Source organism: Arachis hypogaea, chromosome 4, assembly GCF_003086295.3.
Source record: "Arachis hypogaea cultivar Tifrunner chromosome 4, arahy.Tifrunner.gnm2.J5K5, whole genome shotgun sequence".
NCBI lineage: Eukaryota > Viridiplantae > Streptophyta > Magnoliopsida > Fabales > Fabaceae > Arachis > Arachis hypogaea.
In genome coordinates, this window is record NC_092039.1 from 2,658,532 (window position 1) to 2,682,743 (window position 24,212).

A 24,212-nucleotide genomic window follows, 5' to 3' on the forward strand; every position below is an offset into this window, starting at 1 on the left:
ATTTTTATCTCTGTGCACCTTACTAAAGAGAAGTGGAAGTTCATTTCTTTTTGACAAAGGGTTGAAGGAAAAGCGTTTTTTTTTTTTTGGGGGGGGAGAGACGTCGGGATTAAAGCTAACTGAATGCTTCAACTGGACAAAAGTTCATGCCTAATGAGTTCCTCAAAAGCCAATGGTGGCAGTAGAAGTAATGGTGATTCTCGTGCGATTCACCGGTTCAATTCCAATTTTACAATTGGACGATTTTCTTTACAAACCGAACCACTTAAGTCATCAATTTTCGATTCGACCGACCGGTTTTCCAAATCATGGGGACAAGGTTATTTTGTGATCAGTCAAAAAAAAAAAAAAACTAGCGTTTCAAAGCAAAACTAATTTCTCTTATAATGATATTTTTTGAAAACTTAATGTCGTATAATAAAATTAAGTAGGGCTTATTTATCCAGTATACATTGAAAGAAATCTGCATAAAGGATAAATTTCTACGCCTCCAACCCGGGCGGTATGATGATACTTGAGAACATCAACTACAAGGAAATAACAACATGCAGCTTCAAGATTTATACTCGCATAAACTACGCGTACACCTTAGTAATCAAAGCTCTAGCTGCGAATTGAAGACTTCAATCAATTTCAGGTCTCTAAGCAGGAGAGAAACATCAAAAAGCACAAATTGTAGATTAGATGCAAGCTACCTGAACCCCCACAGAACACACACCTCTATCTACGCTCTCGTGAGTAGTCATCTTCCATAGCAGGATCGGCATGCATTTTTCTACCAAAAGTCTCATATGCAAAGTCATCATCAACATTCTCCATGGTTCTCCCAGAAATAAATGCCTTTGTACCCATTGTTGTAAAAGGCATCAAGCCAAAAGCACGAGCAGTTTTAATCTCTCTAGCAACCTTCCTTTGAGCCTTCGCACTAATGCCAGTCTACTCAAAGACATCAAGAAATGGATGGTAAGATCTCACAAATCAAATACACCTGACGAGAGAGAGAGAGAGAGAGAGAGAGAGAGAGAGAGAGAGAGAGAGAGAGAGAGAAGAGAGAGAGAGAGAGAGAGAGAGAGAGAGACCTTGCTTCTCTTAATAATTATTCCTGCCTCTGTTATGAAGTTTGCTAGGAAACTAACATTCTGCATATAAAACATTAAATCCATCAAGAGTCATTCCAAGAATAGCAGTACCAGAGATCTCATACATTAGCAATGGATCCTCATTAGCAAGAATGAAGCAAAAAGATAAAGTTGCTGCACAGATTGTCACAAATATTCCGTTACCTTCATCTGCCTTCACAGCAGTAAAGTAGAATTACCCAAAACTTCATGATGATTAATTTATTATTAACATGAGGGACAACGAAAAAATTATTAGGTATGAGTTGCCAATGAAAAATGTAAGCCGAACTTTTTACACTTTCATTTAAATTCACATCAAACTGGCTATTAAAATTCACACTATGTAAACTTCATTGCATCTATTAAATCAACTGAATATAAATAACATCTGCAAGTCATTTCTTTGTCATAAAACAAAAACATGGCAAAGGCTAAGACAGTATCATAGTTGACTCATTGGCACCATTTCAAACAATCTTTGAGAAGATGAACAAAAATGTTAACAAGCTAATACTTTGTAACTCTAGTGCAGCTTTTTTTTTTTTCCATTATGCTAGTATAACCTATGCCTTAAACATCTGCATCAAACCACTCACAACATTAACTAAACCTTGTCCACCTAGTCAAGTCTGCTAACAAACCACAAACGAATAGCAAGAGTTTTATCTTTATTTGTGTTTTACTAAGTTAACCACATGGATCAGCAATGATGGATGTATATTTTAGGTTTTCAACACAGTTGCATGAGGTAATTTTCACATAGCCATAGCAATCAGAATGGCAGGGTAATTAAACCAATGATACAGACTTGTTCTCATAATGGAACTACTCCAACAGAGTTCATAAGTGCTAACCCTGAAATCTGCCTGACTAAGAACTTCTTTCGTGGTTATTTGGAATTCATCCCTCGGTTTGGGTTTGCGTACGCCAGGTTTTGTAAAGTCAAGATCCTGTATAAAGAAACTGTACAAATCAGAACTCCATTATGATACACTTGGTACAAATGAAAACCAAAAAAGGTTGCAAATATCACAGGGATAAAGGAAGCATAGCAGTTAATGGAGTCACACAGGAGGTAAGCTACGAATTTAACATTAGCTACTATGCCTGAGGCTCAATCTGAAATCTGAATGACCCTATGTTATTTCATGTAATTTAAATCCTTCCATGCAAAAAAATATAGTTAAGTTTTTATTATTATTTTTTTAATGAAGATTTTAGAAGGGACAGGAAAGCAAATCAATACAACAGGCTGGAGGTAAGAAATCTTCAACAAAGATAAACTGCAAGGAAAAAAAAGGGAACTCTAAAAAATAACTAAGCAAACAACAGCTATTAGTCACCATGCAATAGACCAAAATGATCAATATTATCACAAAAATCTTAGAAAGGAAAAGAAGGGAGTGGCATTTGTGACTCTCTCCAGCCACCCGAAATTTTAAACATGCCAATGCAATATAGATATTTTGTCTCTTTCATGAGAAGTATTAGTAAAAACAAGGGTTGATTATAATTACAGTGCCTTTTTCTAGTTAAAAGAAGTCTCCCCTGCTTTTCCAACTGGTACCTACAATGTAGATAACTCTGATCACCCACCTGAGTTCTGTCTTTGATCGGGTGATGATAGCCCCACCACATAAGAGGTTGCCATACTTTCATTTGTTTGGTGCAATTAATTCTTCGACAGATTTTCTTTTTTATGGAAACTAGTACTACAGCTACTATATAATATATTTTATTTGTTATGTTTCAAATATTTCATGCGTTTAGAGAGGCAATGCTGGTTTTGATGTGCGGTTGTAGCTGAAAACAGTAGGAGACATTCCATGGTGCACTTGAAAAGGAATTCGCAATCAGCTGTAAGTATAGTCTACTTGCAATTAACAGGTTTATGAAACAAGCCAAACGTCCTCTAAGAGAAACAAACACAATATTTCAGAAAAGAATTGTAAATACACTTCAAGGAATACTTTTCCATGAAACATCTGTGTATAATTTAGTTTATCATTACATCAAAGATTAATTTAAACGCAAATGCCAAGACCAAAATAAAAAAATAAAAAATAAAAGTAAAAATTCATAGAATGTCGGAATGTTAAAGCAAAATGTGGAAATATAACAGTGATAAGCAGCGGGAATGAGCCATTTTTATTTAACATACCCTTAATTCATATGTTGTGTAAGGCCAAAAGGTGGCATCATATCGAAAAGAATAGTCTTCTTCTTCGACTTCATCTGAATCATATTCAAAGTATCGTGCAGCATTCTTCAGTTTTCCATCCATTCCATCAGATAATGTGTCAAAACTTTCTTCTAGATCATCCAACCATGAGTTGTCACCTTTAGATCTATCTTGAGCCTTTCCCCAACGAGAAACCTTTTCAAAAAAGGAATCAACTGAGGAACTTCTCCCAGGATTATCACCAAAAATCCGCCCCTCAAACTCCTCGGGAGTCTCTAACTTATTAGTTTGCTGATTAACAGTGCCATTATCTGCTTGAACCTCCGGTAAGGGTTTCACAAAGATAAGTAAATAAATCTGAGAAAGAAATTGAACATCTAGAGATGTTGTATAAGGGCAAATTATCATCTTGGTTCCAAACATTGAGGGTATGTATTAATGTTGTTCCTAACATTTTGGTTCCAACGATGGAGGATATTGTTGTCCTCTTCCCCATTCCCCATCGTCATTGTGTTCCCATGTCTATGTAAGAACAGGTTCTTTGCTAAATTCCTAAAAAAAGACAATTTGAAAGGATATACACCCTCCTTTATTGATTTTTGGTGGACTTAAGTGGGAAAGTTAAAGTCACTTTTAAAACGTTTGGGACGCAAATAGGACGGAAAAAACATTAGGAATAGCATTGTATTTACCCCAAAGATTTGCAACAAAAATAATACTACCCTTGTAATAAAGGAAGCAAGCATGAAGTTCTCAGCTGAGCATATTATAAATTGAAATGTCCAGAGATTTTCTTTAATTTCACTTCTATTCCTTCTTCCTTCATACAGCACATCGATTTGCCCCTTCCAATATGCACATTGTAGCAGCAATACTATAATTATTTTGCATAGACTAGGTAGACACACAAATATTATAAAAGAAAATTCTCATACTCTTCAGCATTTGTACGTTCTTTCTCTTACTTTATTACAGCTATCTTGTGATTCGATGTGTTTAGGATCCATTCTAAAAGCAGGGTCATGCATACTTCTAGATCTTTAGGAATTATTAGTTCTCAAAATAGCAAACAAACATGCCTTTAAAAGGTTCTAATGACATGCGATATAATGATGTAATTTCGGAATCACAACACTAAATCTGTAGCAGATAGCGAGACAACAATATAAATCAGCAGGTTACAGTTAATAATGATGACTTCTATAATATAGTTACATCAACATCATTTTCAAACTTGAGAATAAAGTAATAACTAACAAGACATTCACAATTCATGCCCCAAATATGCCTAAAGGAACTAAGTCTAAAACATGTCGAATGTAAGCAGATCCAAGAAGTTAGGGTTGTGCATGGAAACCTTCCTGATTGGAACCAAACCAAATTGTAAGCAAACCAAAACCAAATTTAAAAGCCAGATTCCATTTTTTTCATAAAAGCAACTTAACTGTTTTTTTTTCTGCTGCAGATCAAAATTTGTTTGACTTGGTGTAGTTTTTTTATTACCAGTTTTACTTGATAGAAAGAGTGAATGCTATTTGCCAGTCAAAATCAGCTCATAAAGCCAGCGTAAGGAGACTTTAAAGCTTCTGGTGGGAAGAGACCCCCCCCCCTCCCCAACGCAGAGAGAGAGAGATAGAGAGAGAGAGAGAGGGGTGAAGAGCTTTTCTCTTTCAGTAAGTATGTGTACAATAAACTGCTTCAAAAATATTGAGATGTCATAAACCAGTTTTATATTTGGTTCTGCTTTTACATGAAAACTAAATCATGCAAAACTCTAAGTATAATTTTGGGAAGAAAATCTATCCCTCAAAATCAGATTTGTTTAGCAACATTTACAGTCACACACTATCAGGATTAAAAACAACAAGATTTTCACATGGTCAAACAGATACACAAGCTCAATCAGACACAAAATTAGAACCAACACACGAAAACATCCAAATAATGAGAAATATCAACTATTGATATCAGCAAAAAGAAAAAATGGATAAAATCCAAAGTACCAGTAAACTGCCATGTAGAAAGTCTTCTGAGCAAATGTGTCTGACGAAACTGATTTATCGAAACAAAATTCAATGACCTACGTGCAACTGAGAGTATATTCATTGTTCTTTTGGCTGCTTCTCCTGCTCTTTTAACAAAACTTCTGCTACAAAAAGTGGTCTGCTGTTGCTTTGCAAACCTTCCCAATTTACAGAGGGAAAATGTTACAACACTAATCACAAGAATAATGCTACGAAAGATTGAAGAAAGACAAAATTGGAGGTTTTCTTTATTCTTTAACACAAGGATGCGAGAACTGAACCGGCGGAGTGATTGGTTCCAAGATTCAGTGGTCCAACTATGTTTGAACCGTGGTCAAATCAGTTTAATTAAATATAAAATAAAATTATTTAAAATATACCAATATAAATTTCAAAATATCCAAATTCACTGATTCAATGATAATAAAATTCAAAACTTTACTTCTCACACAATACTTCGTCTACTTTTCAACACAAAAATTAAACAGCAACTCGGCAATAAAATTAAGGATAGATTACCAATCAAATTAAACAGCGAAAATCTCCAATTACCAATCAAATTCATGAAATTAGGATAAACAAAAAAATCCAATTAAACAGCAAGTCAGCAACTCAACAAAAACATGGCAGAAATGAGGATAAATTACTAATCGAATTCATGAATCATTAAGCAAATTCAATGCGGAAATTGAGAATGTCAAAATGTCATACTAGGGTGGGCAGAGACGGAGAGAAGAGGCGAGTAAAGACGTGGCCGGAGAGGCGAGTGGCAGAGATGCCGGTGACCCGAGCGAGTAGAGACGCTGAAAACAACGCGCAGGCGGCAGAGAAAGAGGCGGCGATGCAGGAGTTGAACGGAGTAGCAATGAAGGAGGAGAGGTCGAACGGAGCAACGATATCGGCGACGGCAACTCCGTGACGTCAGACAAGAAGAAGGAAGCGACAACAACAGCAAGGGTGGGGAGGTTTCGTGGGTAATGATTTAGGGTTTTTTGTTTTTTCAGCGGTAGACAACTTTGTTTAAGCTCCTTTTACAAAAAGATAAAATATAAAAAAAAAATTGGGCTTCGCGTGATTGGCTTTGCCGGATTTTTAATCGGTACACTACAAATTGGATTTTTATTAGAGTCCCGTTAGGAAGACAATAGATTATTTGTGTGTATAATGGACTAAGTTACAAAATGAACATTTTTTATATTATCTAGAATAACCATTCGAGTACTAAAGATAATAAATATCTTTTCAAAAATTTAAACTGATTTTGGAGTTTACAAAAAATTAGACTCTTGACTTTTCGGATCTAGCGCTCTAATATCATGTTATGATACCACTCATCCCAAAAATTTAGCTGATAGAAAAAAGTAACACTAATAATTATATCTTTAATATTTCATAAACCTCTATTATACACATTGTACAAATATTCTATTGACTCCTTGTACTTTTCCTTTTTATCAAGGTTGAGCCCATTACTCCAATCCAATTTTTAGAATTATACTCTAACACATTGTTAGGCAAAAGTATTATTCTTTAAAAAAATATTTAATAAAATAAATATCTTTTAAAATTTCGGTTGATGTTTGCTATAATATTTTAATTTTTATGGAACAATTTGAGTTATATTAATGTAAGTATAAAATAATTGAAAAAATTTGTTTAGTATAACGTATTTCTAAAAGTATAATTACTATGGTTGCCGATAAAAAATGAGGTGTTAAGATAAAGGTAGAAATTTTTATGTAGTTAATTCATGTGAAGTTAATAAATGGAAGTTATTAGATAATAATTTAGTTAAATCTATTAAATTATTTAATGATTTTCAACTATCAATTTTATATGAAGTTAGCTATTTGTTGTACCTGGATTTTTACCTAAGACAAAAGGCAAAAGACAAAAACAATTACTTGATCGTTGTTTGAAAATTCACGCAATCTTTAGAATAACTATTAATTAGACATTAAACTAGTCTTTAAATAGAAATTTAAACAAATAATATAATCATATTATTTTTTAAAAAATACTTAAAAAACCAAAAACACTCTCAGTAGTTGTGCATACATAGTAAAATTGAAAATTTTAAATAATTTTTTTGAAAGCTGAAACCAAACTCTTGTACCATATTTTTATATTTTTAATTAAAATTATTTACTTTTTAATTCCTCTTTTTCACCTTTTTCTTTATCTTTTAATTTTTTTATTTTATGTTTTTTCTTCAGCACCTTACATATTTTTTGTGTCTACCACTTTTGTTTTTTTAATTTACATCAAAGCTATAATTGAGACATTGAGACATTTATAAAAGGAATCATTTTCACTCTTTGAATTAAGATTGTGAAACAAAACTCGAAAAATATTAATTTATTTGTTGTTAACAATGAAATAAAAAGTCGAGTAAAACAAATGGCCATACTCAGTAGGAGAGTGTTAATAGATTATAGTTCTATAAAAAAAAAAAAATTTGTTTGAATGGATTTTAAGTAATGTCAAAGTTGTTTTTTTAGTGGGGATGACAAGGGGATGGATAGGAGTAGATTTTCGTTCTATCCGATCCCACTCAAAATACAACTACTAAAAATAATACAGTACAAAATATGAATAATATAAGTTCATATAAAGAATTATAATATCTGATATAAATACAACCACTAACAGCTGCCATTTTTATATTTACTATTATGTCATGATTATGCTAACAACAATATGAAAAGAATAACTTCATACTCAAGTATAAATAATTGCATACACACAGTGCCTCCTATTAGAAGTATTCTATATAAGAGTTATAAATCATGTTCCAAGGTGACCATCATTGTTGTTTATTGATGCTTTTTTTAGTTTCCTTTATTATGGAATGTGAGAAACAGTATCAGGATTGTAATGCTTTGATGTATGTTGCTGTGTGTTGCATAGCTTTGTTTGCTGTGTTTGTCGTGTCGTCTGTAATGTCTTCTCACTGCCTGATGGCTTTAGTGAGTGCTCCACTTATCAAAAAAAAAAAAAAAAATTCATGAACACTAAAACTGATATTTGTAACCAGAAACATATGCTTGTATGCAGTTGAGAAAATGCAAATCTGAATAAGAACAAGTATATAACTATATTGGAAGGATACTGCTACTTTACTAGAGGTCATTTCATGTATCGGGGATGGATGAATGAAGCAAAATAAAGAAAAATTATCAGCCTCAATTTGTAACTTGGAATCATAATTTGTAATGGTCAAATACAATGTTTGTAACCAAATGTAGATGCTTGTATGTATTCAAACTTCTCAGGTCATGCTGAGCTACCTGGGGTGGTCTGTGAAGTTTGATTATCATGTCTCTGATTCTATCTGTATATTGCACGGGACATGGTAAGTCACATGAGGTGGTCTTTGAGGGGTTAACTGTCAACTCCGGGAACAAATTTGGATTGGCCGAGTAGTTAATTCACTTGTCCACTTAAACAAGTATCAGAAGTTTGAATCCCAGCAATCTATTAACTTTACCACAAGTCATGAATCTCAGCAATCTATTAACTTTACCACAAGTCATGCCCAGGATGACTCGTGGAATTTAAATCTCAAGTTTGGAATAGTATACAAAGACAAAAAGAAATAGTTGTAATTGAATTAAAGAATTACATAACCCAAAGACCCTAACCCGACCTTTGGATAGTATTAGATATTTCTCAACACTAGAGAGGAAGAGGAGGTGGAAGGAGAGGGGTATAGAGAGCAGGAGTGGAAGGCAACAGGAAAATGAACACTTGGAAGGAAAGATAAAAGAGAAAGAGAGAAAGCACAAAGTTTTTTAATTAGGAAGAGTAAAATAGATATTTTCACCAAATATATTTCATACCGAAATTTATTGATTGTAAATCAGTGTGGTTATTAGAGAAACTTTATCCTTATTTATTTATTTTACTTTGAGCTGTGAAGTTATTAATAGTATGAAATCAAGTGTTTGTTCTATGTCCCTTGGTGTGTGTTTCTGGTATTTTATTTCTTTTGAACTGATCCACATGATTTCATGTATCAACCTTTTTGTTATTAACCGAGAGAGAGAAAAATTAAAAAAAAAATAAAAAACAAAAATATTGATGTAATATTGTGTTCCTAATGTGCGGTGAGCAGAAAACCTCAGTGATCCCCAAACAGCATGACTTGGCATTTTCATTCCAATTGTTTCTAACAAATCAAAGCTACAATTTGTGGTGTTTTATACTTACTCAATCCAAATACCACCAGAGGTAAGACCTGGAAATGTTGAAATTCATATGAAGCACGAGAACAGTTTTTCAACATTAAATTTAATTTTCGACACACAATACCAATAGGATAGAATAGAATCATGTAATTTCTGGATTATTTTCTCACATGTAGAGGTGAAAGTTCCAAATCTTCCTATAATGAGATGTACAGTACTCATTAAAAATATCTTAACTGAAAATCTTCAGTAAAAACATCAGCCTAATCTTGCTTCTCTATGCAACACCTGCAGGACAGAAACAAACTAATCTGGTTTCACGAGGATTGAGAGAGCTCCAAATAAAAAATGAGAAAAAGAAAAGAAAAGAAAAGAAAAGAAGAGGACCAGGATATCAAGTGTTTGATTAGGACTTGAGAAAAGAATGGATGAGCAATGGCAGATTTGAAAGCAAATTCAATGGCAACTTTACCTCTTCAGCAAATTTTATCAAAATCGTTGTCCTAGGTCGTTGTTGGCCTTCCACAGGCACAAAATGAGCAGTTACAACAGCTGGAAACCCGGCACCGTCCAGAACACCCTATATGGATGAATGAAACAAAACAAATCACAGTTTAATGCTGCACAAGAAAAATCATAAAACAGGTTGAAGGTAAAAGACACACATACCCGTACTATTCCAGCAACAAACGCTCCACAATTAAACGTTCCCATATCCTTTGGAATAGAAATGAATCTATAAGCAATAGATGACGCATTAGGTCATTGTTATTTATGTTCAAAAAGCAAGTATGTAATTACTGTGTAATAAGACATTCGTTGATGCTAACAAATGCTGTCACCTGTTTACTAGGAGCTCCTTTTCACTGATCATGTATTCATCTTCATGTTCAGTTCCTTTTTCCAGAGAGTCTGCTACCTAAGAAAAGGGGGGGAAAAGAGAGTAATAAGATAGTAATAATTTAGATAATTGCTAATTGACCTAATCCATACGGGGAAACCAGAACAGAACACAAATTAGTGAAAATGTTTGCTTTGCATTATCTCCACAAATTAAGAATAAGTTCTTGACCATTACATAGAAGACACTGATGATCCATTCATTTCTACTCTTACATAAATGATGGAGGGCCAAAACACATGAAACCCCACGCAGCCATGGGTCTTGGGTAGAAAAGGCAGCCAGCCAACCATATATTGAATTCCTCCAAGGCGGTTTTATGCACACATTGGTAGGGCAACATTCAATCTTATAAACATTTTTGTCTTCGCAAAAAGCTGTATTGATGAGTTTAACATGGGATAGAGAGGAAGAAAGAGTTCAAAGAGAAGGAAGTGGGGTGCAAATGAATATTACTTCATGGTGGTTTATTGAATTTTAACCTTCATTTATACCTACTCTATATATATGTCTTCATATTGAATAATTCTCACAGTTCAAGCATTTTGTATTTGCATTTGTTGTATTGGGTAATAACAACATGATATCTATGTTTGTTCAACATTTACAAGGTCTTTTGACTTGGCACTAATAGTTATGCTGTACTCATCCCAAGGAGGCAACGACCACATCAGATCATCAAAGTGAACCTCAAGGATCAAATTCAAATACTTTCTACAGCCTCACAAGCTTGTTAACACTAATCACCAAAACAACATTTGCGTAAAATCTAAACAGTTTATACTGTCCTATTCTTTACAGCTAAGATAAAATTGTTTTTATAAGGTAATGCTGGTATTCCTTTTATGAGTTAGAATTTCCCAGAACCTTGTTGCGATTCTAGAAGGGCATACCATACTAGAATGAGAAAGGTTATTCCATTGTAAAACATAAGTTTATTTTTATTTTTGCATTAAAAGATTATGTTACACAATATTTTCAGTGTTCCAGATATTGGGTATAAAAGAAAAAGTTGATAAAGGAACTAACCTTTCCGAATAGTACTTTCCACACTGTACTGTGTACAAAAGAGAGAATTCCTAACAGTCGTGTCTCCCTTCTGTTTCCCTGTAGTTTCAGAAATTATTGCTATTTCAGTCATCCTAAACTCATGAAAAACTATAGATGTCCCAGCTCATGGGCAAACCCAAATAAGTCTGTTGCCTATATATACAAACAAAAAAACGTATAGATCCAATAAACCTACCTTCCTCGAGGACAAATCAGTATTGAATAAATAATGACTATCTCTAGATTCTCTCACTATAAAGAGAATGTTACAAGACAAACAAAATTGTAGTGTCAAATGTGATGGTGGCAAAGAAGCATTATATAGGAAGGATACTTCTATTAATATACTACTCTACTCATATAGACTCATGCAAAGATTTCAAATTACAATACTGATAATCTCGAGATAGTGAGTCACTGATCTTGTCAGTAACACATTATATTAACAAGTGTATTAATAGGCACGTCCATCTTTTTAATTATTAAATATGTAAAATTGTTACAAAATTGAGATTAGTCAAGATGGTAACTATCTAACATTCTAACCAAGAAGTTTGGGTTCAAATTCTATACATAGCAGAAAATGTTTTTCAGAAGGATATTTTAGAAACAAAAATCTTTGCACCAAACCCCTCCTCAATCCCCATTATATATACTAGAAGTAGATATCAAATCATAATCAAGTATAATATACACAAATAGAAGAATCTAATATGTATATGAACATCAAGAACTCAATATATTTCAAAGATTCGCAAATACGTGTCCTTTTCTTCTTTCAAGTTTAAGCAATCAAATCTGTCAAGAAATATTGATAGAAACAAATTGCTCACAAGTACAAGACTGAAGACTCCAGCAACAAAGCTCAAGGATCAGAATGCAGCATAAAATGATAGTTTTATCTATGGACATTTTAGCCAATAGACATAATAATCCTTCAAAGATAGGAATCGACTCTTTCCATATGTCAGCGTCCAGTGTCAAATAATTGTTCCTAATCAGATAACTAAGATTTTGCAGAGAATTATGATAGCAGATTTACCTTATCCCTGTGGCAAAGCAGCTCTAGAACTCGGGCCCCTACTGCATATCCAGCATCCTCCAGTCTAGTGCATTTAACATTGATAAATATCAGCATACTTTATATTGATTTCAAAACATAATAAAAGCAAATCATCAGAACAATGGTATTTTTAAAGCCAGGTCAATCTCTGGTTCCTATAATCTAAAAACATTATCCCTCAACACTAAACATAAGGGTAAGTTTGGGTGTTTAAAAGAGGATGGAAGATATTGGTTAATAATATAATAGAACAGAAAAGTGTGGAAGGGAGTGGTTAGTTGTATGTTATTAACTTATTATATAGTTTGGGAGTTTAAGACGAAAGGAAAAGATGGTTTAAGACTTTTGTTTGGGAGTTACACAGTGTAAGCGAATAGAATGGAAATAGTTATACTTTTTTTCCTAGTTGTTGGTGTGCTTTTTCTCATGTAATTGTGCTTTAGAAAATTTAAGGGTAAAATAGCAAAATAAAGAAATAAATAAAAAAATAGATGACCAAAAGTTCTAGTGTCCCCTCCTCCCTCCTCAAGCCCAAATCTGTGGATGGCTGATATGGGTTTTAGTGTCCTTCATTGTACTCCTTCCCCTCCTATTAGTAAATGCCCAAACATGTGTAATGGAAGTTTCTTTGCCATGCCATGCTACTGCCTCATACTTTGATCTCTCACACTTTCTACTCCCATACGCATCAAAGAAATCATCGTCGAAAGATAATTAAAAGTAACATTAAACATTCAGTCCCTTGTATCTAGAAAAGCGATATATCTTAATAACAGAGCATTTTACTCATCATAAACACAAGATCAAGTTGGTATTTTCTTCACCTTCGTTCAAGCTCGCCAATGTTGTCAACCTGAGTTTGGTTGTACTGGACAAGCTCAGAGAACAAGAACGCAAATGCACTCAGACTAACCTGCACCGAATGCATCAAATTATTCCAAGAAATAAACACATCAACAGACTCAGAAGTCAGTGAGAACCATAATAATCTATGATTGACTAAAAGATTTCAATCTTCCGCTGACATTCCTTAGAAAATAATAGCATTGAAATGCGAGATCTCAGAGAAATGGAGGGATTTCAAGTGAAGGGAAACCTAAACCTAACTAACCTCTTGCTTGCCCTTGGTGAGAGGCTTGTCAAGGACATTAGTATACTGCTTCATCTTTCCCACACCGATCATCTTCTGCAATTGCAATCACCCTCAAACGATACCATATGAATTGACCGGAGAAGAAAGGGTACAAGATAATAAAGACTGAAAAGCTAATTAGCTTAAAAGAAATGAGATCAGTAGCACTGCACCTTGCAGCGGAGAAGAAGCGGAGGATGGGAGCCGCGAGAGCAAGCAGACTCAAGAAGCAACGAGAAGAGGGGACGGCGAATCGGAGAAGGGTGGCGGCGCCGGCAAGAGCTGAAGCAGCGGCTGACAGAAGCAGCAGATGGCGAAGGCGACGAGAGACGAGATTTCTTTTGGGCTTTGATACGTTTTGTGGTTCTTTTGGGTTAATAATCTGGTAGAGAAGCTTGTTCAGAAAGATTTTATTTGGGTTTAGTTTAAGTTTTTATTTTTTATTTTTATTTTTAGTGTTTTTTTAATTCTAAAAAGGAAATAGAAAAAAATAGGAGGTGAAAATAAAAAATAAAATTTTTATTTTTATTTTTTTTAATAAAATTTTAAAAATAAAAAATACTAAAAATAAAAATACAAAATAAAAATACAAATTAAATGTATTTTTAATAGTTTAATTAGTTGAATTCTACGATACACAAAAAATACATAGATACGTCGACACACTAATTTTAAAATAGTATAACACATGGGATACATACATATATATATATAATATAAGGTATTTTTAGATAAATTTAACGATATTTTAATATTCTATCAATATTAAAATATAAATTAATTCTTTAATTATTTTTAATGTCTCATTTTAATTATATAAAGTATTTAAAATATTTTTATTTTAATAAATAATAATATATATTATTTTTAAATTTATTTTAAAAATACATATTAAAAATTAGGCTAGACATATTGCACGTGATAATATTTAAGTGTGTTCAAACATGTCTAAAGATTATTTTTTATTTCTTATTAAAACATGGTTGGACACCGCAGACACGCATGTCGGACGAATGTCGATGAGTGTCGTATCCAAAATGTGTCCGATACGCAGACATGACAACTCAGCAAACTATCCGTACTTTACTAAAACAATTTTAAAAAATAATAAATATAATCTTTTTTAAATCTGATATTAAAGAATGGATATTGTCGTTCTAATTTTAAAAATATCACTCCTTTTCTATAAATTATACAAATATATAAGATAAAAAAAAATAATGTATAATCATGTAGAGAATGATATTACCAATAAGAATAAGAATAACAATATCTGAAGGTTTGTGAATGACTTAGAAAAGAGGTGTTGAATTTATGACCTCTTTATTGAATCTATTTTTGTTTTTTGTTTTTGACTGGAATAGAAACTTAGTTGCTGATGCGTCTAAGTTAAAATTTAGGAGACAATTTGATTTTGTCTCTTGAAAATGCGTTCAGGAACAGAACAACTAGTTACTTTCGGATAGCTACAGTTTGAGAAATATATAATGCACGAGACACTTTTATTTTGTTTCTTATCGAAGTGAAACAGAAGAAGAGTAGAGAAGAGAAAATCACACAGCCATGTATCTTAGTTTAGCCACCACGTGCAATATGACCTATATCCATTCTTTCCTACAACAATGGAGGAATTTTCATTATCTTTTACAAATATTACAAACACCAATTTCTCTAGGATTCAACCCAATCCTATTTGGGACAAACCTAACTTCTACCTAAGTTAGAATTGACTAGGTCCACTCTCTAGATTTTCAACCACTAAGGGTGTGTTTGGGAAACCCGTTGGAAGGGAAGAAGCACGTTTAAATTTCTTGAAAGTTTCAACTTTTTGTTTGGCAAATTTTTTTCTCATGAACGCAGAAGTGATTCTGCTGCCAAAACCAGCGTTTACAAGAAGCAACTATTTTTAACTTCTGCATTTTTTTAACGGGCTTTTAGCCATAGATACTAACCTTTTATTTACTTTTTACCAATTTTATCCTTTGTATATGTTATTGTATTATTTATAAAATTCTTGTTATTTCTATTTATATGAGCTCTAATTTTCTATTATTTATTATTTTTATTTTTTTAACTATTTGTTTGACATTATACACTTTTATAATCGTGATTTTTATGTATTATGTTTGTTATTATCTTTTTATAATATGATTTATTAATTCTATTAGGTAAAGTAAATTAAATAAAAAAATTAACTGTAAATAATAATAATAGTAAAAAATTATAACATACTAAAAAAAAGTACTAAAAATACTAAAAATATATTATATAAAAAGATCATTAAGAACTTTTAGATTTGTTTCAATCACTTAATTTTTTTTTTATTATTTTCAGTACTATCTTTTATAATTGTAATTCTCCTATACTATATTTTAGTGTAATTTTTTATAATATAGATTATGATTCCATTAAAAAAGATAAATTAAATAAAAAATTAATCATATATAATAATAAAATCATAAACGTTGAATTTCAAATTAATATTAAGAATAAGATTATTGAGAGCACTAGAATAAGAGTACGATGTAAAAAAATACTAAAGTAACATTTAATACTTAAAAAATGTAACATATTTGATTAAATATTCTTTTATATATATATCTAAAATATATAATTTTTATTTTTATTTAAAAAAATATTTTGTCTATTTTTATATGTTATTTTTATTTTAGTAAGCAAATATTAATTTTATTATAAAATTAACTAATAAAATCTATTTAAATATCTAAATTAAAACAATAGGATAATATAAAAAACATCTAAGTTGATATCCATTTTAGTAATTTTTTATCTAAAAGTGATTTTGAATGGTATAAGCCAAACAATATTTATTTTACTATAATTCATTTTGATACAAAAATTACCAAACATAAATCACTTTAACACAAACCTACTTTTGACTAAAATCAAGTTTGCAAAATCAATTTTATGCAAACTTCCGTTTGACTAAAATCAAGTTTGCAAAATCAATTTTATGCAAACTTCCGTTTGCAAACTGTAATCCAAACACACACTAAGTGCTCACCTAACTTAGCAAAGAAATCACCTCAAGATCATGTGTACAAAATAGAAAAATATACAAAAGAGTTTTGACATAATTTTTTGGCTTTTTCTAATAACTCTCTTTATCTTTTCTCTTAATGGCTTTTACTAATTTCTCACATAATGCCTTTTTCTATTAAAAAAAACAAAGAAAAGATGAACACTAAAGAATAGGAAATTTAATGTAAAACTCTGAAAGAGAAGAAGGGTTAGCTTGAAAGCTATGAAAACCCAAATTTGTGTGCTCACTCCTTGAATCAATCTCTGGCCGTTTACCCCTTTAATAGAGGAGTAAAGCTTCCAAAACTTGAACCTTGGTTTGAGCAGTTAACTTTCTTCTTTTTCAATGTCAGAGCAGTAGTAGCAGTAGCGCAGAAGACATCAGCAGTGATTAAAACAAATATGCAATCAAATCCAACTGCTTCTCTTTCATCTTTTTCAAGGATCTGAACTGTATATCAAAATTTTGGCTCCAGATTTAATTCTTGACCCTTAATTTGTAATAGAGTTTCATAATCTCTACTTTCTTCAATTTTTTAGTTTGGTGCTTCGGGGAGAATAGTATCTTCAACAAATTACCAATAAAGCACTAAGATGAAAAAGATTTTTTTATTTATCTCTTTGATTTGATCTGACTTTTGAATTCTAACTTTTGACTTGCTTAGTTTTGACAATCTACTTTTTTTTTTTCTTTTGATTTGAACCCTAATTAGACTTTTTCTTTTTTGCTTTCTTTTGGTATGCTTCACGTGAGTGTGAGAGAGAGAAGAAAAAAAAGAAGAGATAGAATGGGTTTTGTGGCTTTAATATGGTTCAGATAGAAATGAAATTTCATTTTTTGGTTAGCAACCATTTTCTTGGATCATGAGAGTGTGATATGGTCTTGGGCTTGAATCAACAATTTGATCTTAAGTTTGTTTTTTATTATGATGAAAAAGTGTTGGTATGATTAGTGATCAGTAGCAAATATTTCCTTAAAACTTATGGGCCTGAAGCTTGCTATTGAGCCTGTATTGTTTTCTATTATTTTTTACATAATTTATAAACTAATTACTCACATAATTAAATTTTTAACACAATAATAATGTTTAGTCATTATCAATTAATTTATTATTTTTTTTAAACTCAACAATCTCTTTCTTGATGACAGACATTATAAAATAAATTATAAATAAAAAAATAAAAAGAGTTTAATAAACTTTCTTTTGATGATACAATCTTTAAGTTTGAACTCTCCTTTCTTTTATTCTATTGGCTTTCCTTAAATGTGAGCTATTTTTTTAACCCATGATAATTATTCAAGTAATTTTCATACAGAAAAATATACTCACAAACAAATCTTATTATCAAAAAATCCAACCAATAATTTTTTTTAACCAGCCCAAGAACTTGTTTTTAAAAAAAAAATTGCAAGCTGTTAGCATCAACCAATCATAAGTAAAAAATTAGAACTGTAATCAATCAATGTTTTTAAAATAACAGCCTTAATCAATTAGCACCGACTAATTCACAAATAGTTTATGCAAAGAACAACATTACTAATTATTCATGAATTAAACAATCTAACAATTCATTTTTTTCCTTCAAACTCACTCCTCCTTTTGTTATTAAGGAGGAGTAGTATTCCCTACACAAAAGTTTTGTTAGGCGTTAAAAAATGTATCAATTCAAGTTAAAATCCTACAAAATCACTATTACAGTTATCTAAAACAAACTAAAAAATATCAAAATAACATAATTTAAACAGTAGAAAACAAATTTTCAAAATTAGCAGTAGTGACAAGGAGTTAGACACCAAATCTCTCGTCTTCAATTTTTAAAATATATTATTCTTCATGTTCAGACATCATTTGGTCATTTTTCAATGATTTAATGTATTTGAGAAGTACTTCAACTCTATTTTACGATTTTTTTAAAGAGTTTTCGTTTTGAATTGCAAGTATCTTATCTTGTTGGTTAGAGTTGATCACGTTCTTAGTGAGGTTTACAAATTCTTACAACACATCTTTGACAATACTATTTACCAAGTACTTGTTGGAAGTTGATGTACCAGCTGCAGATGGAGGAGAGATACTTTCATCTTCTTCTTCTTCCATAACTGTATCCTTGGCAGTCTTAGGCCTTTTATCCTTTGTCTGTTTGACTACACTACCGCCTTTAAGAGATAAAATTCTATTCTCTTGAGTCTCATTTTTCATATCAACACCAAAGTGCTCAAAGAAACAAGTAAAAAATATGCCATATGGTAATGAAATATTTTTGTCATTTTTAATACAATTATACATATGATGCATCATTAAATAAGCAAAAGACATTTTAGTTTTGTTAATGATGGCATAGAGAATCAAGGTATCACAGAGAGTAACTTGTTGATATGAACCGCTTTGAGGTAAGAGAATGTGGGTAATGATGCAGTGTAACTGGATTTTGATAGAACCTAGGGTACGGTGGTTAGGAGTAACATCATTCATGAGAGAAATATTTTCACATATGTTGGCCAAAATATTCTTGTGTTAAATTCTCATATCATTGTCCCATTTTTCAGTGATATAGGCATTGACGCCAACATCATAATAATCTAGGATTTTACCAATAGATTCTTTGTTTAAATGGATTTTACAGCCTTTAACATAAGAGTGGATAGATTCCTCATGATAGTACATATTGACATAAAATTCTCTAATTAAATCAGGATAAACAGGTTTTCGAATTTCAAACAAATTTTTTCAATTCAGATAAATGATGTTTTCAACAAAGTTTATTTCCTTTTTAATCAAAGCCTTTAAATCAGCCATATATGTTGAACACAAAGGTCTTTTAGAAACAATAGCTCAACGAAATTCAAAGTTCATACTAGATGAAAAATAGAGAGGATCATAGTGAAAACGTGAAAGGTTTCTGAAATGTGATTTAAAATCAATAGGATCATGGTTTTTCTGGTTCTTTTACAAAGTTGAGAAAGGGTCTATAGTTACCTTTGGGTGCTTTACTCGAGGGTGCCAAACGTCCTTGTGGACGAGATGAAAAACGAGGAGGAAGAGATAATGATTGTTCTTCTCTAGTCATGGACTTCTTCCACTTGGTATTAGCCCTAGAAGTTGATGGACGGTGGAAGGTAATCTTGATTCGCGCCATGGTTTCTGGAACTGGAGAGAAGCGTGAAGAGGAATGAAAATGTATGTGGATGTGGGTATGAGCTTGCCCTTTTGGTGGAGGGTTTCATGGAGCATGATAGGCACCCGTGTCTCTTCGTGTAGCCACCTTTTTTTTCATCTTTATAAAAGAGCAATGAATGCAATTTTGAGAATTGATGGAGGTCAGAAGAGAAAATGAGCGATTTACATAGAGAAACTGCTATAAATGCTTTTTGAAAACACAAATATATTTTAAAAATAATTGAAAATGTGTTTCAAAAAATAAATGGTAAAAGAAATATGCAAGCAAGTAGTTGAAAAGACAAGTCAAAAAATTTTTTGAAATTTGAACTTGATTTGATTTGGTATGGTTGAAAACCCTAAGAATAAGTATTTGAATTTATAATTAAGAATCCAATAAGGCCAACTTCATAGAATAATTTTTTTTTACCCAATGGTGGTTTTAAGGAAATACAATGGTAGTACTAAAGATTTAGTTTTGACCCAAAAAATAAATTCAAAAGTACCAATACTCAGTCTTATCTCCAAAGAACCTAGAGAGATTCATCATCTGTCCAATTTTATCTCCTGTCGACCTAAGAGACAAAATCAACCAGAAGTCAATATTATCAAATTAATTTATTGATTCAGCACGAATAATACCCAGGGCAGTTCTCGACTTGCAAAATTTGTCTTCAGACAAAGATTTTGTGAATATATCAGCAAGTCAATCTTAAGATTAATGTGAATGGTTTCCTTTTGCACATGTTCTCTAATGGAATGAAATCTTACTTCAATATGTTTAATTTTAGAGTGTAGAACGAGGTTTTTATAAATGTTTATTGCACTCATATTATCACACATTAAGGGAATACTATTCACTTGCAATTTGTAATCTACAAGTTGGGTTTTAAGCCATAATAATTGAGAACAACAAGATGATAGGGCTATGTATTCAATCTTGGCTATGGATAGGGCCACAGTAGCTTGTTTTTTGCTGGACCACACGTTTAGTGACTGTCAAAGAAAGCAACAAATTTCTGAAATGTTCCTTCTATCAACTCAATCATGGACGAAATCTGCATCGCAATAACCCACTATACGATTTAGAATACCAAAGGCCAAAATCAGAAGTGTCATTTATATATCTAATAATTCCCTTGACAGATGAAAGATGAAATTTCTTTGGGTGTAATTGGAATCTAAAACAAATTCCAACACTAAAAATTATTTCCGGTCTAAAGAAGGTTAGATATATAAGAGATCCGAAAAAGCAAGGGACCCGTCTGTGTTGCCTTGACTTCGTCGTCTCCGAAGTTTGCCTCTCTCCCATGCTTACTGATGTCGAAATTGGAGAAGTAAGAGTGAAGAAGATGAAAGGACAAAGAAAATGAAGGAAGAGTATAAAAGTGGAATAAAGAAAATTAATAAAGGGTTAGGAAAATGAAGATAGAATATGAACGTAAAGTGAAGAAGATAAATGTTGAACTAATTGAGATTTGATCAAAAAAGATCAAGAGGACACAAAAAAAGATTTTCTTTTATTACAAGATGGAATTTGATAGAAAAAATATTTCAATTTTTTAAAAAAATATATCAAAAGGGTATATAATGTCTTTTATTATGTATTTAATTATTTTTATTTTTTAAATATAAATAAAGACATTTGACAAATTTTTGTTTACTACTTTCAAACATAATACAGAAGTATAAAAATATTAGAAATTATATTTGTCTCCCTATCGTCTTTATTTTTATATTTTTATCTTAGATATAACATTTAAATATAGTTTTAAAAAGACAAATTAAGTCCATATATATTCCATTATTAAGAGGGATAAATTAAGTACTACAATTTTTCACGTAATTATTCACTGTTATTTTTTTTCTTAAAAAGACTTATATCAGAATTTTTTCAAATTTTTATTTGATATTATACAAGATGTCTCTGGTACGAATTGAGAGGTGGATCGAAAACTTGCGGGTCGAGGCGGATGCTGTAACAATCCAACTTCTAGCATGTCTAGATCATATTAGAAATTGAATGTTACCAACTTGTTTTTTCTTTTCTGTATTATTAATTAATAAATATAAGCATGTACGTTGTTAAAACACCGCAAATTTTACAAGTAAATTTTTTTTTTAAAACAAGAATAATTTAAAGTCGCATACCCTCCATATATCAAGGGATAATTTAACATTCATATACTTAAAACAAAAGATAACAGAATATGGAGTAACACACTATAATATACATCATGTTACAGAAGTGGCTCAGTTATATAAGCATATAGCTATAGTACAGCACCCCTAAGTCAGTGACTCATATAGTATGTACATATATGTACATAAGACGCCCCAGGGCCTGGCCTGACCAAAAGCCCCTAAGCTGGCACCCAGGCTAGCCTAACTCTATGATATGCCTATTCTCTCTAATCATGCTAACAAAAGTGAGGGAGATACTCTAATGTACTGAAGTTAGACTAGGCGTCTCAAAAACTCTCCTCAATCCTGGTCCAGAGTACCTCAGGGAAAACCACCGGGCGAATGGTGATGCTCGCCTGCTGGCGCCTCGCCTGGCTCATCGTCATTGCTGTCAGAGGAGATAACTATGAAGTTAGGATCTTCCTCTGGATCTTCTTCTTCCTCGTCCTCTTCTTCTGCCGGAGTGATAGCAGAGGAACCACTGCTGGCCACAGGAACCATAAAAGGATAGCTACCAAACAAAATACAGTCGGGAGAAGGAGGTGGCGCCTCCATGATCTGATCATACTCATGTCCCTGCTGCTCATCAAAGACAGGAGGCTCGATCGGCTCAGGTAAAGGATCAAGCTCGGGTGGCAACACAGGAACACCCCACTCATCAAGGACAAAAGGTGCAGGAGGTGACTCATGGATAGGCTGGGCAGGTATAGGCTCATCAGGTAGAGGAGGTTCAGGTGGAGGAGGATAGTCAGGTGGAGGTGGCATCTGCTCCTCAGGATGAGGTATCCCAGGTCCGCCGGGGTGTAACCAAGAAAAAGGAAAATCATAGGGTGCATCAGGATTAAAGTATGTTGTCCTAATAGGGTACTGGAAAGGTCTACCACAAACTACATAATTACGGATACGAGGTACCACACAGTAGATGTAATACTCGCCGCGCACCGGGTCGTGGATGTACGGTGGATCAATCTCGTAGAATAGGACTCCTGTGTCCATCTGTAGAGGTGTAAGGGGTAAGAACTGGGGAGTTCTTAGTAAGGTCGGGGTTTACAGTTAAGTTCATTTATAATGTCCGTGGTCATAGAAGTATAAGTAAATGTAGAGTAATATGTACATAACAGCAACATAAACTAACACATGAACAAGAGAGAAAATAGGAAGTAAATGCACATTCACACATTAATATGCAATCACACAGTTATGCTCAAACAAACAAGGAATAGAACAAGAACACAAGAAGATAAGCAATAAATAATGCACAAACAAGTATGATGCATGTTTGTCCCTACTGCAGATAATGAGCTCATTTGTCGGTTTCGACCCGCACCCGACGCAATCCGACCCTCCAAGTCAGATAGGGCCTTCCAGAACTTAATCCCAGATTAAGTACCGCATACCCTCTACCAAATGCTCTCGACTTGCAGGGCTGGTATTTGCTCAGGTCTCAATATACCGCAGGTATGCGAGTTAGGCCTCTACGAAGCATTCAGCTTGCAGGGCTGGTACTACTCTACCGCAGCCTGTCTGGGAAGCAACATCACAATACGGGCGTCCCCGCACAACATTCACAAGCATTGCCCGAAGGCTCATAATTCAGATATAACCATACTTTCCATCACTTAGCAATCATCATAAATCAAGCATTACAACATCACAGAAAGCTCATTTTACAATTCTCTGTTTACTTTGTAATGTCAGGTACACAGCTATATCACTTTTAACTCCTTTTCTTTTTAACATAAACACAGGTTTCAAAATCTTGTTTCTTTACCTCATATACCTCTATATATTCTCTTATACCTCTTCTTAGGTGTTTAGTAAAGGAAATTAGAGAATTCTGGACTCAAAACTGCCTACGTGAGGCTTTTAGGAAAAACTGTCTTTTTATCAATATTTTATTATTATTAATTAAATAATATTATTATTAAAATAATATTATTAATTAAATAATATATTAATATTTTATTATTAAAATAATAATATTTTATTTAACTTTCAAAAATTGCATTTGACCCCCGGACTTCTTGGAAATTGCACTCTGACCCCTATAACTTTTAATAATTGCACTTTAGCCCCTCAACTTTTGATTAATTAATTTTCAACCCCAAACTTTTTAATAATTGCATTTTGACCCCAAAACTCCACGAATACGTGTTCTCATGTTCTTC

The 24,212-nt window shown here is 32.5% G+C and overlaps 2 protein-coding genes across 5 annotated transcripts; both read right to left on the reverse strand.

The window, feature by feature from the left end:
* Nucleotides 1–358: 358 nt before the first annotated feature.
* LOC112795710 (uncharacterized) lies at nt 359–6,393 on the reverse strand. Of its 4 annotated transcripts, none has more exons than XM_025837835.2 (7): nt 6,039–6,385; nt 5,307–5,485; nt 3,283–3,614; nt 1,976–2,071; nt 1,080–1,139; nt 696–936; nt 359–607 (listed from the first exon to the last, which is right to left on the reverse strand). In XM_025837835.2, the coding sequence occupies exons 2-6, from the start codon at nt 5,407–5,409 to the stop codon at nt 721–723; spliced, it is 807 nt and encodes a 268-aa protein (XP_025693620.1). In that variant the 5' UTR covers nt 5,410–5,485; nt 6,039–6,385; the 3' UTR covers nt 359–607; nt 696–720. The 4 variants fall into 4 exon arrangements, with proteins under 4 accessions (XP_025693620.1, XP_072090958.1, XP_025693619.1 ...); XM_072234857.1 differs by having other exon boundaries at nt 3,283–4,148; nt 6,039–6,349; XM_025837834.3 differs by having other exon boundaries at nt 359–936; nt 6,039–6,393.
* A 3,061-nt stretch (nt 6,394–9,454) lies between these two features.
* On the reverse strand, nt 9,455–14,100 carry LOC112795711 (uncharacterized). The gene is made up of 9 exons (XM_025837836.2): nt 13,837–14,100; nt 13,643–13,717; nt 13,356–13,444; nt 12,511–12,574; nt 11,448–11,525; nt 10,360–10,436; nt 10,187–10,253; nt 9,990–10,097; nt 9,455–9,805 (listed from the first exon to the last, which is right to left on the reverse strand). The coding sequence occupies exons 2-9, from the start codon at nt 13,712–13,714 to the stop codon at nt 9,776–9,778; spliced, it is 585 nt and encodes a 194-aa protein (XP_025693621.1). The 5' UTR covers nt 13,715–13,717; nt 13,837–14,100; the 3' UTR covers nt 9,455–9,775.
* Between the last annotated feature and the right edge of the window lie 10,112 nt (nt 14,101–24,212).